Genomic DNA, 18,072 nt, shown 5'->3' with positions numbered 1-18,072 from the left:
ATGGACGCATTCAGGGATGCATTGGATACATGTGGCCTAACTGATATAGGCTATGTTGGAAGTGGATGGACTTTTGAAAAGAAAGTGTCTGGAGGGACATATACTAGAGTGCGGCTGGACAGAGGAGTAGCTAATCCCGCGTGGTCGCTTACGTTTCCATCAGCAGTACTTGAACACAAAAATGCAGCAACCAGCAATCATCTACCGCTATACGTTCAGTACGTGCATGAGGAGCCATGCAGACGGGCCCCAAAGTCATTTAAATACGAGCTTGCATGGGAGCGTGATCCTGGTCTCACACCATTGGTGGAAAACGCTTGGACTAGCGGACAAACGGACTCAGTCCAGGAAATTAGCGACAAGCTGATGTCGCTTTCAACCGACCTGGCCACACGGGACCGACAGCATTTCGGGAATGTGCGGCGGGAGATCCAACGCATGCAGAAGGAACTACAGGAGTTGCGCGTGATCCCAAATCGCTCTGGTCCAAATCACCTGGAAATTAAATTAATTGACAGGTTGACAGAACTTTATCACAGAGAAGAAATTTTATAGCGTCAGCGTGCTCGCCTAGAGTGGCTCCAACACGGCGACAAGAATACATATTTCTTCCACTTAAGGGCGAGCCGGCGTAGGAGGAAAAACCAAATTAAATCCCTCCAACTACCTTCTGGACAGATGACTGACGACCCAACGGAGATGGAAAACATGACTATTGATTTTTACCAGCACCTCTATACTTCGGAAGGAGTCCAGGATATGGGCCATGTTCTAGACACTGTACCGGTGAAAATGACACAAGCAATGAATGATATGCTAAATGCTCCATATAGTCAGAAAGAGGTTAAAACATCACTTTTTCAAATGTACCCAGTGAAAGCACCCGGCCCAGATGGTTATCCGGCACATTTTTTCCAGCACCATTGGGACATTTGTGGCGATGATGTCACAAGGGCAGTTCTGAGGATTGTTGACGGCACTGAATCGACGGAGTGTATTAATGATACGGTTCTTGTGCTTATCCTGAAGGTAAAAAACCGCACACTCCTCTCTCAGTTCCGCCCTATCAGCCTTTGTAATGTGTTGTACAAAATTGCCTCGAAAGTTATATCTAACAGATTAAAGTTAGTCCTTCCTGATATCATCTCAGAGGAGCAGTCAGCCTTTGTTCCTGGCAGATTCATAACTGACAACATCATAACAGCCTATGAGTGTCTTCATTTTATGAAGAGGAATAAGGCCAAGAAACATCAATCCTGTGCTCTAAAGCTTGACATGATGAAAGCCTATGATAGAGTGGAATGGGACTATTTACAGGCAATAATTCTTAAATTGGGCTTCTCTGAAAGATAGGTCCAAATAGTGATGAGCCTGGTGACAACTGTGAAATTTTCAGTGTTGTTTAATGGAAAGAAACTTCAGCAATTTATACCTTCCATAGGGATCAGACAAGGGGACCCAATATCTCCATACTTGTTCTTGATAGCAGCAGAGGGCCTGTCGTGCCTTCTAAAATCAAAAAGTGAGTCATCCAACTTGCATGGCCTACAGTTAGCACCTTCGGCGCCACCGGTAAACCATCTTCTATTCGCTGATGACAGCCTGCTGTTCTTCAAGGCAAACGGTGGTGGAGCCAATGAGGTGTACCATGTTCTCAACACTTATTGTCAGGCAACAGGCCAATGTATCAACTACTCTAAGTCATCTATATATTTTAGCAAGGGAGTTCCAGACTCTATCAGGCAGGAAATCAAGGAGATTATGAACGTTCCCAACGAAACCCTAAATGAGAAGTACTTGGGGATGCCGTATGATGTTGGTAGCTCTAAGAACGGTTTGTTCAAGTACTTGAAGGATCGGCTCTGGGGAAAGGTGCAAGGATGGATTGAACGCACGATGTCCACAACGGGCAAAGAAGTCCTCGTTAAATTAGTAGCACAATCAGTCCCAGTCTTCTCGATGTCTTGTTTCAAGTTACCTCGGGGCCTTTGTGAGCATCTAAACAAGCTGATAAGAAAATTTTGGTGGGGGACCAAGGAAGGGAAGAGAAAGCCCCATTGGGTCTCGTGGAAAGCAATGACCCAACCAAAGGGGATGGGGGGCCTAGGTTTCAAGGACTTCGAATTATTCAACCTTGCAATGCTCGCTAAACAAGCCTGGCGCCTGCTTCAAAATCCTGAGTCTCTCAGTGCTCGAGTGCTCAAAAGTGTATACTATCCAAACGCTGATATCCTGCAAGCTCAGCTTGGTAACCACCCAAGCCAGATTTGGCGGGCAATCATTGAGGGGAGAGACATCTTGAAACAAGGTCTGGTTCGGCGGATTGGAAACGGAGAAACCACGGAAATCTGGAATCATGATTGGCTACCCAGAGAAGAGTCCTTTAGGCCATACGGATGCCGCGTCCTCAACCCACCAACGAGAGTTTCGGAGCTCATCACGACCGCGACGGCATCATGGGACAAACAGCTGATCCAAACCACTTTCTTGCCAATGGATGCTCAAGTGATTCTCGGAATCCCTCTGTGCACCCGAAACATAGATGATTTTTGGGCTTGGCACTATGAGAAACATGGATCTTTCTCGGTCAAGTCGGCGTATAAAATGCTGGTGGCCACTAGGGCAAGACGGGAAGCATGGCTAGAAGGAACTGCAGGTCCTTCTAACGCCAGGGCAGAGGAAAAATCATGGAAAATGCTGTGGAAGACCGAAGTCCCAGGGAAAATCCGAATGTTCTTATGGAGGCTCTCAAAACAGTCGCTCCCAACTAACGGTGTTAGAGCACATCGTCACATGTCCGACTCCAGTCTATGTGGCATCTGCGGGATACGCGATTCATGGCGTCACTCCCTCTTAGATTGCACAACATCAAGAAGTGTTTGGGCTTTGGCTAAAACGGAGGTCACGCATAAAATCACATCAAATAATGAGCCTCATGCCAAACAGTGGCTTTTCACGTTGATGGAGATGCTAACTCATCAAGAATTCGTGGACATGGCTGTAACACTTTGGGCAATATGGCATGCTCGACGGAAGGCAATACATGAAGCTATTTTTCAGAGTCCCCAAGCGACCCACAGCTTCATAGAGAGGTATCTGAAAGACCTGTCTTTGATCAACACTAAACTGAATGCTCTACCACGGAATGCCACCTCTCACCAAGCAAACACGAAGCCAAAAAGACCCCCTGCTGGACATTGCAAGATCCATGTGGACGGGGGAGTGCAAGGAAGAAGAGGCGGATCAGCAGCTGCAGTTTGCAGAGACCCGGAAGGACATTTTTTGGGCAGCTCGGCTCTAGTCATAGAGGGAGTAACCGATCCGGCCACTCTTGAGGCGATGGCGTGTCGTGAAGCCCTAGCACTTGCTGAAGATCTACACATACAACACTTTGTTGTAGCATCCGACTGCAAGCATGTCATCTCAGACATTCACAAAGGCGCCAGAGGCGCATACGGGGCGATCGTCAGCGAGATTATTAGTCATTCGACATCTCTAAATTGTACTTTTTCTTTTGAGTCTCGTGCTGTGAACTATGAAGCACATAGTCTAGCTAAATTTTCCTTCTCTAGAGGTCCGGGGCGTCATGTTTGGTTTGGCACCCCCGCACGACCTGAGACATATCCCACTTCATGTGGCCTTTGATGAATAAATCAGGTTTTTACCCCTAAAAAAAACCAAATTGAATAAAAACCTGATAAACGGGTCGTTCTACAGGCAGGCGGGGTGTGCATAGTGTGCACTTGCTTGTTAATGCACACGGACTTGCTTGTTCATCACATTCCTGGACTTCTTCCACTGGTTGCTTCCCAATGCACACGTACTGCGATGACACACATCCATTCCAGAGAGATGAGCGAGAAGGCTGACATGCCCCCAATGCACCTCGCCGTTGGACAAGCCACGGGTTCCAATGACTAATAAAATTATTGACGACGACAAATATGCCTACTATGGGTTACTTTTTATTTTTATTTTTCCTTTCCTTTTACTTTTCTTGTTTATTAATTTAAAATATAAGCATCCTTTATGACAAATATGCGTGAACATTTTTTGAATTATATCAATATTTTTTAAGGCATGAACACTTTTAAAATCACATAGTTTCAAAAAACACTTTTTTAAAATTACATGTTTATTTAAAGAACCTGAACCATTTTAACTTAAATATTTATAAAAGGTGCAAAACAAGCACACTTTTTAAATTTTTGCAAGAATACCTTTAACAATTATTAAACATTGAAAAACATAAAATAGAGAAATCACTTAAGTTAAATGATCATTTAAATAACATGAATACTTCTTTCTGACCTTAATGTATTAAAAAATATATAAACATTTTCTGAGTGCATAACTTCTAATACTCAAATGTTTTACTACTTTTATTGCTTAAACAGATGTATATGCTTAAGTTATAAAAAGTAAAATATGGGTTTTTTATTGTCTTGCGCCAAATATGGCCCAGTAATCCCATTATAGGCCCTGGCACTACGAAACAAATTTGCTATGGCCGTCAAAGAGCGGGAATCATGTCTATGTTTTGAGGGCTTGGGAGGTTCCATTTTTTTCTCTGTTTACATTTTTCCTCATTATTATTATTATTATTATTATTATTATTATTATTATTATTATTATACTATTACTATTACTACTGCTGTTGCTACTATTATTATTATTGTTGTTGTTGTTGTTGTTGTTGTTGTTGTTATTATTATTATTGTTATTATAATTATTATAATAATTATCATCATCATCATCATCATCATACGAAAGCCCCTATTTCTGATCAAGTCTACGTTTTAACGTCTCACCACTTGTTTGACCGCGACTTGCAAGCCTACCGAATGATGACACATGTATTACATTGGGAGCCTAGTGTGTACATTTACGTGGTGACTCTAGGCTTCCGATGAAAATTTTGTTAACATGTGTGCTGATTTCGTGTGTGCGGTTAGTGATTTTTGGTACATATGGGCCATCATGGCCCGTTGACCTGGTTGTCTAAGGTTTCTTCAGTCGTTGCCTATGTGTGCGGGCTTCCATTTCTATCTAGGCTGCACGTGCCTCTTTTTCTTTTGTTTGAGGGAAGGCCATCATGACTAGCTTTATTGCAACTTTAAACCGGAATTACATCATTCAGAAGTTTTGGAATGACACAAGCTGGGGTACATCCGTTCAGCTTGTGCTAATCTTATTACAAAAACTATGACTAGCTAGCACATGAGCTGCTTGGTTCGAAGTACGACTACAATGTTTAAAGATTACCTTCCCAATAAGCATTGAAACGTCCACACATTCCGCGAAGATGACTGCCGCTGCGTCCCACCATCTGGTCTGCCCCGAGCAGTTTTCGATCGTCGTTGTCGAGTCTGATTCTGCCTCCACTCTAGGAAACCCAAGAGAATTTGCAAACGCAAGTCCATCCCTCATAGCTAAGGCCTCAGCGGTTATCGCATCCGCTGCATGAGGTAAAAATCTGCAATGGGCTGCTAATTACCTTTGTTGTCCCGAATCACAGCTGCTGTTGCCCCAACGTGCTCATTTGCATAGAAGGCTGCGTCCACATTAACTTTCACAAATTTGCAACTAGGTTTCAACCAACTCTGAACCTGGTTCTCTTGGACCTTTCGGTTAGCTTCATTGAAGTTGTTTGCGATCGCCATTACAGACATAGGCCATCTTTGGGGTAGCAGCGGTGACCCATTGTGTGTTAACTCATGCCGGATCCACCATAGATACCATCCTCCGACAGCAATAACTTGTTTGACATCTAGGCCCGGCTTCAAAGGCATTGAGCGATCAGTCTTCAACAGTAAGGTTTCTAGGATCACCGAACCTGGTTGCTCGACCTGCACTGCCTCTTCAATGATCTCTGATATTCCCAGGTTTCGCCATAACTCCTTTGCATGCAGACATCCGAACAGAAGATGCTTAATATCCTCGACCGCCCGATGGAAAATTGGGCATCCTTCGTCAGATCCAACATGCCTATTCACCAGTATTGATTTCAGAGGAATTATTCCATGTAGTGCCCACCAGCAAAATATAGCAACTTTACGTGGAATATTGAGTTTCCAAAGTTTTGTCCAGATTTCCGGAAGTTGAGAGCCAGCCGAACGCGCCAATCTAGTTGCATATGCTTGGGTAGATCGTTGCCATTGGACTCTGTACGCCGATCGGACTGAAAAAACCACTCTTTGTTCAGGATGCCACGCAATAAAATCATCAAAGGCATTATTGTTGATTGGTATCTGCATTATTCTTCGTACGTCAACAGGGTTGAGTATAGATCGCATTAGCTCTTCATCCCACATTCCTGTAGTAGGATCAATTAACTCGTTAACTGAAGACAGTATAGATTGACCCCGGCCCGAGATCACCTTTCTATCTGGACTGGCAGGTACCCATGGGTCATTCCAGATGTTTATATTTTCTCCTGTTCTAGTGCGCCAAATGTACCCCAGTTTGAAGGTCTCTAGTCCCTTCATCACACTCTGCCATGTGAACGATGCCCCTTTCTTCAATGTAGCTTGAAGTAAACTGCCATTCGGATAATATTTGGCCTTCAATACCCAAGCACAGAGGGTCTCTAGATTCGTGATTAGGCGCCAACATTGTTTCGAGAGCATAGCCAGGTTGAAGGAATAAATATCCCTAAAACCCATACCCCTTCATTTTTTGGGTAGCACATCTTCCACTAGGTATACGAATGCATCCTTTTATGATCCTCATCATCTCCCCACCAAAATTCAGCAATCAAGTCAGTAATCTCCTTGCATATTCCCTTAGGGATACTAAACACAGACATGGCGAAAATTGGTATTGCTTGGGCAACTGATTTAATGAGTATTTCCTTACCACCGGTGGACAACTGTTTCTCCATCCATCCTCTTAATCTTAACTTTACTCTTTCACAAAAATGCCTGAAGCAATCACTTCTATCAGCCCCCACCATTGCCGGCAATCCAAGATATTTATCGGATAGGGCTTTAGTATCAATGTTTAAAATTTGACATATCTCAGCCCTGGATACTGCCGAAGTATTTGGACTGAAGAATACACTAGATTTCGACAAACTCACCATCTGTCCTGAGCTTTGGCAATAGGTTTCTAGAGCAAGCTGTAAGGAAGCTGCATTTAAGGTATCTGGTGTCATAAGAATCAAGGAGTCATCAGCAAATAAAAGATGTGATACCGACGGTGCATTTCTGCATACCTTGATCCCTTCAATGCCACCAGCTTCTTCTTCATACTGCAATAAACTAGAAAGGCCTTCCGCACATAACAGGAACAAATATGGGGAGATAGGGTCTCCTTGCCTAATACCCTTGGAAGGAATAAAGGCTTCTGTCTCTTGAGAGTTAAACCTGACTTTATACCTGACAGAAGATACACATGCCATCATCATCTCAATCCAGTGTTCATGAAACACCAAGGCTGTCATCATGTCATGTAAAAAAGACCATTCAACTCTATCATACGCCTTATGCATGTCCAATTTCACTGCACATAGACCACTACCAGCTCTCTTGTTCTTGACCTTATGCACACATTCATAAGCTATCAAAATATTATCAGTTATCATCCTCCCTGGCACAAAGGCACTTTGTGTTAGCGAAATTGAGTAGAATGTTCTTCAGCCGCAAGGACAACATTTTAGAGATGATTTTATACAGAACATTACATAGACTTATAGGGCGAAATTGAGTTACCAGCTCTGGAGACTCAACTTTCGGGATCATCACAATTACTGTTTGGTTCCACTCCTCGGGTATCTTTCTAGAGTTGATAGCCTGTAACACTTCGCTCGTTATATAATTCCCAATTATGTGCCAAAATTTCTTGAAAAATATGGCATGAATACCATCTGGACCAGGAGCTTTCAGATCCCCAATGCTAAACACCGCCTTTTTTACATCTTCAGCAGAGAACGGAGCTACAAGAAAGTCATTCATTTGGGTGGTGACCTTTGAATGCACTTTTTGTATTAGGTTCGGGTCAGTGTGTAGCATATCAGATGTAAAGAGATTAGAAAAGTAACCCTGAATATGGGATTTTAATTCTGGGATACCTTCCAACCATCTTCCTGAATCATCTTTTAACCTTTTCACATAATTTCTCTTCCTCCTAGCTGAAGCAAAAGCTTGGAAGAAGCCTGTATTTCGGTCACCACTCGTAAGCCATGTGGCCCGCGACCGCTCCATGGCTTGTATCTCTTCTAACTCTAAGAGATGTTCAATCAGTTCTGCCAAATCCTTCTTTTTTGCATCAGCCTCATCACCCATCGGACCTGCCATGACTTGTTCCATATCCCTCTGAGCTTTATGTAATCTTTTCTTTGGTTTCTTCAGCACTCTTTGGTCCCAATCATGAAATTTAGCATGCATCAAATTTAATTTCTCGGCTATACCAAACAAACCCGGTAATGCACCAGCTTCCGCCCAAGCTTCCGTAACCAGGTTACAGAATTCCTCTTCCCGTAACCATCTTGATTCAAATCTTTTCGGACAGGCGCTACCCCTACTATTTCCCATACCATCGTAGTAGGAAGTGTTTACTAGTAGTGGTCGGTGATCCGAGTGATTATACTCCAAATTTTCAAGAGTCGCGTGAGGAAACAAATCTGCCCATGCCTCATTTACTAGGCCTCTATCTAGCCGTTCTCGAATCCTTCCATGGTGCCAAGTAAACCGATCTCCGATGTAACCAAGATCGTGTAGCTCACAGTCATCAATAACCCCCTGAAAAGCTTGCATGTACTGAGTAGGGCGAGGGTTTCCGCCCTCCTTCTCATGAAGAAACTGAATTTCATTTAGGTCACCTATTAAGATGTAGGGAAGGCTATTGTTTTGGTGCAATCGCCTCATGCGGCCCCAACTCAAGTGTTTATTTGCCCATTTGAACTCTCCATACATTCCAGTTAAGCGCCATGGCACATCGTTACCTTCCTCAATTTGCACATCAATAAACATCGCATCAAGCTCTAGTTTCTGAACTTTCACATTGTTATTCCAGAACAGAATCAGTCCTCCTTTCCTTCCATCACTTGGGCACACAAATTCCTGGTCCATCTTCAACTTTCTCCGTAAACCCTCAGCTGGATATCTTTTGAGTTTGTGTACATAGATGGACTCATGTCCTGGCAGCCGAGGAATACAGCCTTGAGCGCCCAACCAAGAATTACCCGAAGCGCAAACTGCTACCTCAATTCGATGATGAGGCACCCGAGCCCATACCATCAGCGTATAATGTGGCTGATCGACCACCACGTGGCCGAGACAAAGCGGCAACTCAAGCCGAACAACAGCCCGCACTACCTCGCCGCGAAGGCAGAGACAAAATAGCTCGGGGACATACATACGACCTACGGCAGGACCTGGATAATGGAGCAGGACAGACCAGATCGATCTATGGATCGCGGGGGCGTGCCCCGATACGCGACGACGGCTACCGAGCCAGACGCGGCAACAACAATTACGCCTGGGCCGAAAACCGCAGACGGACCGCATCCGAGCTACGTCGCGACGTGGCCCGATATAGAGGCGCCGCACACCCCCTTTGCTTTAGTGACGAAGTAATGGAACATTAATTCCCAGAAGTGTTTAAACCCGTAAACATCGAATCATACGATGGGACAACAGACCCCGCGGTATGGATCGAAGATTTCCTTCTTCATATTCATATGGCCCGCGGTGATGATCTTCACGCCATCAAATACCTCCCACATAAACTCAAGGGACCAGCTCAGCACTGCTGAACAGCCTGCCCGAAAACTCCATTGGCAGCTGGGAGGATCTGGAAGACGCATTCCCCGATAACTTCCAAGGTACATACGTCCGACCTCCGGATGCCGATGACCTAAGTCACATAGTTCAGCAGCCTGGAGAGTCAGCCAGGAAATTCTGGACTAGGTTCCTAACTAAAAAGAACCAAATCGTCAATTGTCCGGATGCCGAAGCTTTAGCGGCCTTCAAGCACAGCATCCGCGACGAATGGCTCGCCCGACACCTCGGCCAGGAAAAGCCGAAATCCATGGCAGCCCTCACGGCACTCATGACCCGCTTTTGTGTGGGGGAAGACAGCTGTCTAGCTCGTAGCAACAATAAGTCAAGCGAACTTGGCACGTCTGAAGCCAGAAACAGCAACGGCAAGCCGCGGCGTAATAGGCACAAGCGTCGAAGCAACGGTGATAATACCGATAACACAACAGCCAATGCCGGATTCAGTGGCTCTAAGTCCGGTCAGCGGAAGAAGCCATTTAAACGGAACAATTCGGGCCCATCCAGCTTGGACCGCATACTCGATCGTCCATGTCAGATCCACGGCACCCCCGACAAGCCAGCCAACCACACGAACAGAAGTTGTTGGGTCTTCAAGCAGGCCGGCAAGATAAACGCCGAAAACAAGGACAGGGGGTCGCACAGTGAGGACGATGATGAGGAGCCCCATCAACCGAACACAGGGGGACAGAAGAAGTTTCCTCCCTAGGTTAAAATGGTAAAAATGATATATGCTACCCTTATCCCCAAGAGGGAGCGCAAGCGCGCGCTTAGGGACGTCTACGCAATGGAGCCAGTCGCCCCAAAGTTCAATCCATGGTCTGCCTATCCAATCACCTTCGATCGCAGGGACCATCCGACCAGTATACGTCACGGCGGTTCAGCCGCACTGGTCCTCGACCCAATCATCGATGGATTTCATCTCACGCGAGTCCTCATGGACGGTGGTAGCAGCCTGAACCTGCTCTATCAGGATACAGTGTGCAAAATGGGCATCAATCCCTCAAGGATCAAGCCCACAAAGACTACCTTTAAAGGAGTCATGCCAGGTGTAGAGGCCCGCTGCACGGGCTCAATCACATTACACGTTGTCTTTGGATCTCCGGACAACTTTCGAAGCGAAGAGTTGGTCTTCGATATCGTCCCCTTCCGCAGTGGTTATCACGCACTGCTGGGACGAACCGCATTCGCTCGGTTCAATGCGGTGCCACACTATGCTTATCTCAAGCTCAAGATGCCCGGACCACGCGGCGTCGTAACAGTCAATGGAAACACAGAGTGCTCCCTCCGTACCGAGGACCACACTGCTGCCTTAGCGGCAGAAGTACAGAGCGGCCTTCTCAAGCAGAACCTCAATTCGGCGGCCGAGCTCTCAGACACTATCAAACGAGTCCGGACTACTCCGCAGTAGGGCAGCCAAGCTCGTCTAGAGCTCAACTAGCAATTCGACCTCCGTCTCAGTCCCGAAAAGGCGGCGTCGCCGTACCGCGCGTACATAACTACGCACTCAAAATACCATGGAGATAGGTGGATGCATAACTCGATGGTGACCCATAGTGCGACTCACACATACCTTTACTTTTCCTTTTTATTCAGGTTTTTCTTCCACAGGCCTTTCCTGAAGGCCTGATCACCTGTCCTTTCGAGAGGATCAATACACCAAGACGACAAGACGCACTGACGTACAAGGGAATTTTTCAGGTCGTCTCTGCAACGATCGTTCTACCTGCTTTCAGGACCCGTACACAGCTCTTTCTTGGTTGGGACATGTTAGACAGCCCTGATGCCTATGGCACTACTTGTAAAAATACGCTTCGACGTATTCATCAAACCATAATGAAAACAGTTTACGCGGCACTAGCTAGCTGCACCTTTCTTGATATTTCTATCAAATCGCACCCGTACATTCTGGTACGCGTTAACGCGCCAGGGGCTGCATCGCGCCCCATAACACGACAACAAAAGTCCGAACACTTTTCTACAGTACAGCTCGGCACCCCAAATTTAGCATTATATGCATCGGCTCCGAATCATGTCTTTGGTCAATAGTTGGGTTGCCCGGCTCCTGTGCTTACTACCTTACGTTCCGCTATATCGGCTAAGGTAGTAAAGGTTGTGTCCTGGTTATTCCAGACGAGCACCTCAGTAGAGAAAGCCGAAAACTGACTGTCATGATGCGGCGTGAGCCGGTCAGCTCTTCGGAGGTTTCAAATCTTTAGAGATTTTTTCCGCATTACACGACGAATCGGGTTTCCCCCGATCAGGTGTTTACAGCATCCTAGTTCGGACACTAGGGGTTGCGCCCAAAAATGTTATTGTCAAACTCCTATGGCTAGGTGAGAGTAATAAAGCCACATAGTCCGGTTGCCTGGTTCGTTGCGCTAGACACCTCCTTGAAGGACCAAAAAATTGGATCAAGAGTGTTTAGATTTCATCCCGAACACCCCCGTACTACCTACGAGGGGGCTGAAGCCGACGACTGGCCAACTCTCAGATTTCATAAAAATGGCCGCATAGGAGGCAAAAAAATTAAAACGTTATATAATCAACCTTGTTTAATCATACAGGGCAAAAAAACATAAATGTATTCATTCAAATATTACATTTTTCACACATTGCTCCGCCACAATGTGGGAACCCTCCAGGACATCGCTAAAATATTGCTCAGGCGTACAGTGCTCCTTCCCCGCAGGTGGTCCCTCGGTCGCAAGCATGATGGCATCCATCTTCGCCCACTGCATCTTGACACGGGCGAAGGCCATCCGCGCACCTTCTATGCAAACTGAGCGCTTGATAGCATCCAGCCGAGGACAAGCATTGATGAGCCGCTTCACGAGCCCGAAGTAGCTGCTAGGCACGGCTTCGGCCGGCCACAGCCGGATTATCAAATCCTTCATGGCTAGTTCGGCCGCCCTATGCAGCTCAACCAGCTGTTTTAGCTGATCGCTGAAAGGCACAGGATGTTTTGGCGCAAGATATTGTGATCAGAACAACTTCTCCGTTGAGCCTCCATCTTCAGCTTGGAAGAACTCTGCGACATCAGATACACTGCGTGGCAGATGCACGAACGCCCCTGGAGAACTCCAAATCCGGGTCAGTAAGAGGTATCTTTTCTTCACATACTTGCTCTGCATAATAAAAGCCTTACCCGCCGTGATTTTCCTTGCCTCCTGGATCTCCTGGAGGGCGCCCTGGGCTTCGTCCTGGGCATCTTGTGCGCTTTGGCGGGCCTTGGCAAGTTCAGACTCTCGATCAGCAAGATAGCGCTCCAAGGAATCGCACTTCTTTACAGCGTCCTGGAACTCTTGCTGGACCTCACCGACCCTAGCTTCATGCTTTTTACGAGCGACCTCCTCCGCGACCACCCTCTCCTCGGCTTTGGCCAGTGCCTTCTTAAGGGCCTCCACCTCGGTCGCCTCTCCTACAAATGAAAGAGCACCCTAGTCAAAACACAAAAAATTCACCCTTTTCTGCTATGCAGAAGCGTACTACACACCTTGCTTTAGTTCAAGCTATCTCTTAGCTTGGTCGAGCTCTTCCTCGGCCCGTTCTAGCCTCTGCTTCAGTCCGGAGACTTCTGCAGAATGCGCAGTCGCGGCCAGCACAAATGCCTGCTTATTCATATAGTCATGGTTAGTCTCCTCATAAAGTTATTTGGATCCTTTCTCCGGCTTTTCTTCCCGAACACCGGACAGAGTCTCAGGGGCCACTATCTATACCGTGATGTCCTTCTTAAATTATGTTGTTTACCTCAAAACCTGTTAGAAGGCTCATGCAGGCTTCGGCCAGCCTGCTCTTCGTGGACCAAATCTTCTCAATCACCGCACCCATGAGGGTACGATGTTCCTGAACAATGGAAGCGCCTCGCAGCACTTCCAATAAAGCATCCGGTGCCTATGGTTGGACAGAGGTCACCGGCGGAATGGGCACACCTCCTTCTTTTGAAGGAGGCCACGGGCCGGATTCCGGAGCCGTATAGGTCTCCGAAATCGTGTTCGGCTGGGGGCCAAAATGAATACGGCCCCCATCGCCAGTCTCCGTGGGGGCTTGCTCCCCCATGTGTCCGACGGCCGAAGTTTCGCCCTCTGGCACCGCCTTGATGGCATCCCGCATCTCCCCTGGCCTGGGATCCTTCGGGATAACACCTCGGTGTCGTCCATGGCCTTAGGAGAGGACGCCGACGGAAGGGACTCGCTATCCATCACCTTCGGGTCCAACGAATTCCCCGTTGCCGAGGACCGCGCGAGGTTGGAACAAGCCGGACTGCAAGTGCACAATTCAACCTGTTAAAATGGCAAAGCAAAGAGGCGGACATATGAATGCGTCAGGATCTTTGAGTACTTACGATTCGGCTAGGGGCTTATCTCGGGGACGCTGCTTCGGGCTGCTATCGACGTCCCACGCGGAGTTATCCGCGAAGGAGGCCTTCCCCTTCTTAGATGCCTCTGCCTCCAGCTCTGTTGAGGCCGCCCTCTTCTTCCTCCCCCCCTCGGGGGGGGGGGGGGGAGATTGCTCTCCTCCTCCCCTTCGTCCTCGGCGGCGGAGGAGTGAGTCTCGGTGTCTTCGGATGTCGCATCCGAAGCGCCCTTGCGACGGAGACTACTTCTGGTCTCCCTGGCCTTTTTCTTGGCCTTCTTCTTTGGCGCCTGATAAGGCGCCGGAACCAGCATCTTTTTCAGTCGCGGGATCGCTGGGTCCTCAGGCAGCGGAGCCGGACACTGGATCCGCTTTGCCTTCTTCGTCCAACCCTGGAAAATCAAAAGGGGAAGTTTAGATATCTTCCTCAAATATACAGGAGAAGAATATGCTTTGTAATACGAAGAACTTACCGGACTGGCTGGGTGAGCCAGGTCATGGCCGCGGTCCTCGGTCGTCACCAGCCACGTTTGGTTTCCCTTGAATAGCACCTTCCAAATATCTTCGTGTGTAGTGTCGAAGAACCGTTGCAAGGTCTGGAGCCTGGCTGCGTCGAATTCCCACAAATGGCAGGTTTGGCGCTGGCAGGGAAGGATCCGGCGAACAAGCATCACCTGGATCACGGTGACTAGCTTGATGTTCTTGTCCAACATACTATTGATACGTGCCTGCAGTGGTGTCAGCTCATCTGTGGAAGCCTAGTCCAGCCCCTTCTCTAGCCAGGAGGTGAGCTGCATTGGGGCCCCGGACCTAAATTCGGGGACTGCGGCCCAGGTGGATTCGCGGGGTTCTGTGACATAGAACCACAGCTGTTGCCACCCCTTCACGGTATCTATGAAAGTACCTTTGGGCCATGGGACGTTGGGCATCTTGCTCACCATGGCACCTCCACACTCTGCGTGTTGGTCGTCCACCACCTTCGGCTTCACATTGAAGACTTTGAGCCACAGGCCGAAGTGGGGTGGGATGCGGAGAAAGGCCTCGCACATGACAATGAATGCCGAGATGTTGAGGAAGGAATTGGGGGCCAGATCGTGGAAATCCACACCGTAGTAAAACATGAGTCCACGAACAAATGGGTGAAGGGGGAATCCCAAGCTATGGACGAAGTGAGGGATGAAAACCACCCTCTCATGAGGCTCCGGGGTAGGGACGATCTGCCCCGGGGCTGGAAGCCGGTGAGCGATTTCCGGGGCTAAGTACTCGGCCTCCCGGAGCTCGGTGATGTCCTTCTCCTTGACGGATGAAACTATCCACTTGCCTTGCGCTCCGGATCCGGACATGGCTGAAGTGCCCTTTTGGGAGGAAAGGATGGAAGATTGGGCGCTGGAGCTCGAGGATGGATGGGCAGAGAAGAAGAAGGCGTGGGTGAAAAAGGGAAATCTTTATCCCTTTATAAAGGCTGTGAATGTCAAGCGCCTTCCCACTCGCCTTAAAACTCACCCATTCCCAACGGCCGCACAGATGGCATGGTTGGGTTACCCACACCCGTATTGATGGGAATCCCGTAATAAGGGGACATGATCCTTGCTTTGACAAGACGTGCCGATAAAACCGTATCTTGAAACTGGGAGAGGGAGGCTAAAAAATGGTGGACTAGGACGTGATGTCACATTACGAAAAGTTGTCAGCGGATTGGACTTGTGAAATATTATACTCTCTACGGTTGTGTGTGGTACTTGTTTTGCAGGGCCGGACATGTTCGTTGGGTCCGAAGACTAGGTTGGAGTGTTTGGAGAAGGAACCCGCCTTGCAATGCCAAAGACAATCTGCGCGCCGGACACCTCGTCATTGAAGCCTAGTTTAGGGGCTACTGAAGGAGTCCTGGAATAAGGGGTCCTCGGGTGTCCGGACTATAATATGTGGGCCGGACTAATGGGTCGTGAAGATACAAGATCAAAGACTCTCTCCCGTGTCTGGATAGGACTCTCCTTGGCGTGGAAGGCAAGCTTGGCGTTCGGATATGTAGATTCCTTTCTCTGTAACCCACATGATGTAACCCTAGTCCCCTCCGGTGTCCATATAAACCGGAGGGTTTAGTCCTTAAAGATCAATCATAATCATACAGCCTAGACTTCTAGGGTTTTGGCCATTACGATCTCGTGGTAGATCAACTCTTGTAATACTCATATTCATCATGATCAATCAAGCAGGAAGTAGGGTATTACCTCCATAGAGAGGGCCTGAACCTGGGTAAACATCGTGTCCCCCGTCTCCTGTTACTATCGATCCTAGACGCACAGTTTGGGACCCCCTACCCGAGATCCGCCGGTTTTGACACCGACAGTCACGGAGGTGGACGACGACATTTTTGAGCCAAAAGAGCCCGCGGAAGCGCGCGCGTGCTACGGTAATCAAATAGGATGCATCGTACGGACAACCGCCACCATCAACGATGGGAATCTAAAGAAGATAGAAAATATGAGGCCCTCCCTCCTAAAGAAACTGCACCAGGTATTCTTGTTCCCGGGCCGGGATGACAAGAAATATACTGATCCAGATAAAGACCCGGCAATGAAGAAGATAAACAAACACGCCATGACCAAGTTTAGCGACGCGTTGGCCGCCTGGAAAGCAAGGGTGAAACATCGGATTATCAAACAAAAAGGAACCCTACTCCGAGATTGTAAAGCATAATCCGACAATCACGGCGGAGCAGTTTGAAATATTCAAGAAGGCTTGCGATGCCGCAGCTGCCAAAGAAAAGTCGAAGTACATGAAGGGGCTTCAATAGAGGAACATGGGGTGCCACCACCTCGGAAGCCGTGGTTACGGTGGGAAGAGGTCCATAAGGGCCAAGGAGGACGCAGAACGCGTAAGTCTGGGCATCCCAAACCCCTTGGCGGGGTTCACCGTCCCGCAGGAGCGTGACGTCCTCAGGGCCCGGCACCATTGGGACCCAGTCAAGAAGGTTTTCGAGACGGACCCGATCACGACAGAGTTCTTGAGACTGCTGGTAGTTTTAGTTTCTGATCAATTCGACTGCACGTTTAGTCATATTTGTAAACGATCCATGTTCCTTTTGCAGAGAGAGCAGCACAGGATTGCGGACGAAAACGACTCGCCGTCTGAGGCGTTGGCTAGGCCCAAGTGGGACACCCCATTCAACCGGGCATTGAACATATTAAAACGACTCCCGGTGGACACTCGGCCATCGTATGGACGCGTGCACGGTGTCGGAGACGGTGCCACGTGGAAGAAGTACTACTGTGAGACCCTGGAGGAGAGAAAGGCAAGACGGACGTTAACTGATGAAAACATCGACAAGAAGGTTGAGATTACGGTTGATAAGAAATCACTGAGACAGTCGCAACAGCGGTAGCTGCCGCAAAACAGGCGATTGCAGATTTGTCTGGTGGCTTGGTTCCGGCCGTTGTTAGTTGGAGCAGGCAAAATCCAAATAAAAATGCAGTGGACTTTCCCCTTGCCGACTTCTTCGGGAGCAGCTCGACTAGCGTTGCACCAGCACCTGCACCTGCTCCTGCACCGGCTCCCGCACCTGCTCATAGCAGCCCATCCCCCGTCTCGGACGTGCTCGACGGTGCTTCATCTTTAGCTGAGCTCAACGCCATCACGGTACCTGTCACACCGGCCCTCTTCAATAAATGTATAATCTCCCGTTTCCGTTGCCTTTGGGATGTCTCACGTCGCAGACATGTCTTTGCAGGCCGACGTAACCCCGTGCACCATATTGTATTCCATCGGCGAACAGAAGGTGGACGTGGGGAAGGCGACAATAATGAAGCCGAAGGAACAATTGTTCCACAGCCGGCCGACCCCCCCCCCCCCCTGACGCCTTCAAGGTTTCCGTGGCCAGTGTCAAACCGGGCCACGAGAATTTGGCTCCTTCGGTACTAGGGGAGGATGACGATGAGAC

General features: G+C 48.1%; 1 protein-coding gene across 1 annotated transcript; it reads left to right on the top strand.

Moving 5' to 3' along the window:
* On the top strand, nt 1–555 carry LOC141026638 (uncharacterized). Its single transcript, XM_073503480.1, has one exon. The coding sequence runs from the start codon at nt 1–3 to the stop codon at nt 553–555; it is 555 nt and encodes a 184-aa protein (XP_073359581.1).
* Nucleotides 556–18,072: the final 17,517 nt, after the last annotated feature.

Source organism: Aegilops tauschii, chromosome 1 (assembly GCF_002575655.3).
Source record: "Aegilops tauschii subsp. strangulata cultivar AL8/78 chromosome 1, Aet v6.0, whole genome shotgun sequence".
In the NCBI taxonomy this organism is placed as follows: domain Eukaryota; kingdom Viridiplantae; phylum Streptophyta; class Magnoliopsida; order Poales; family Poaceae; genus Aegilops; species Aegilops tauschii.
The sequence above is the reverse complement of the archived record's forward strand: the minus strand, read 5'-3'. Positions and strand labels throughout refer to the sequence as shown.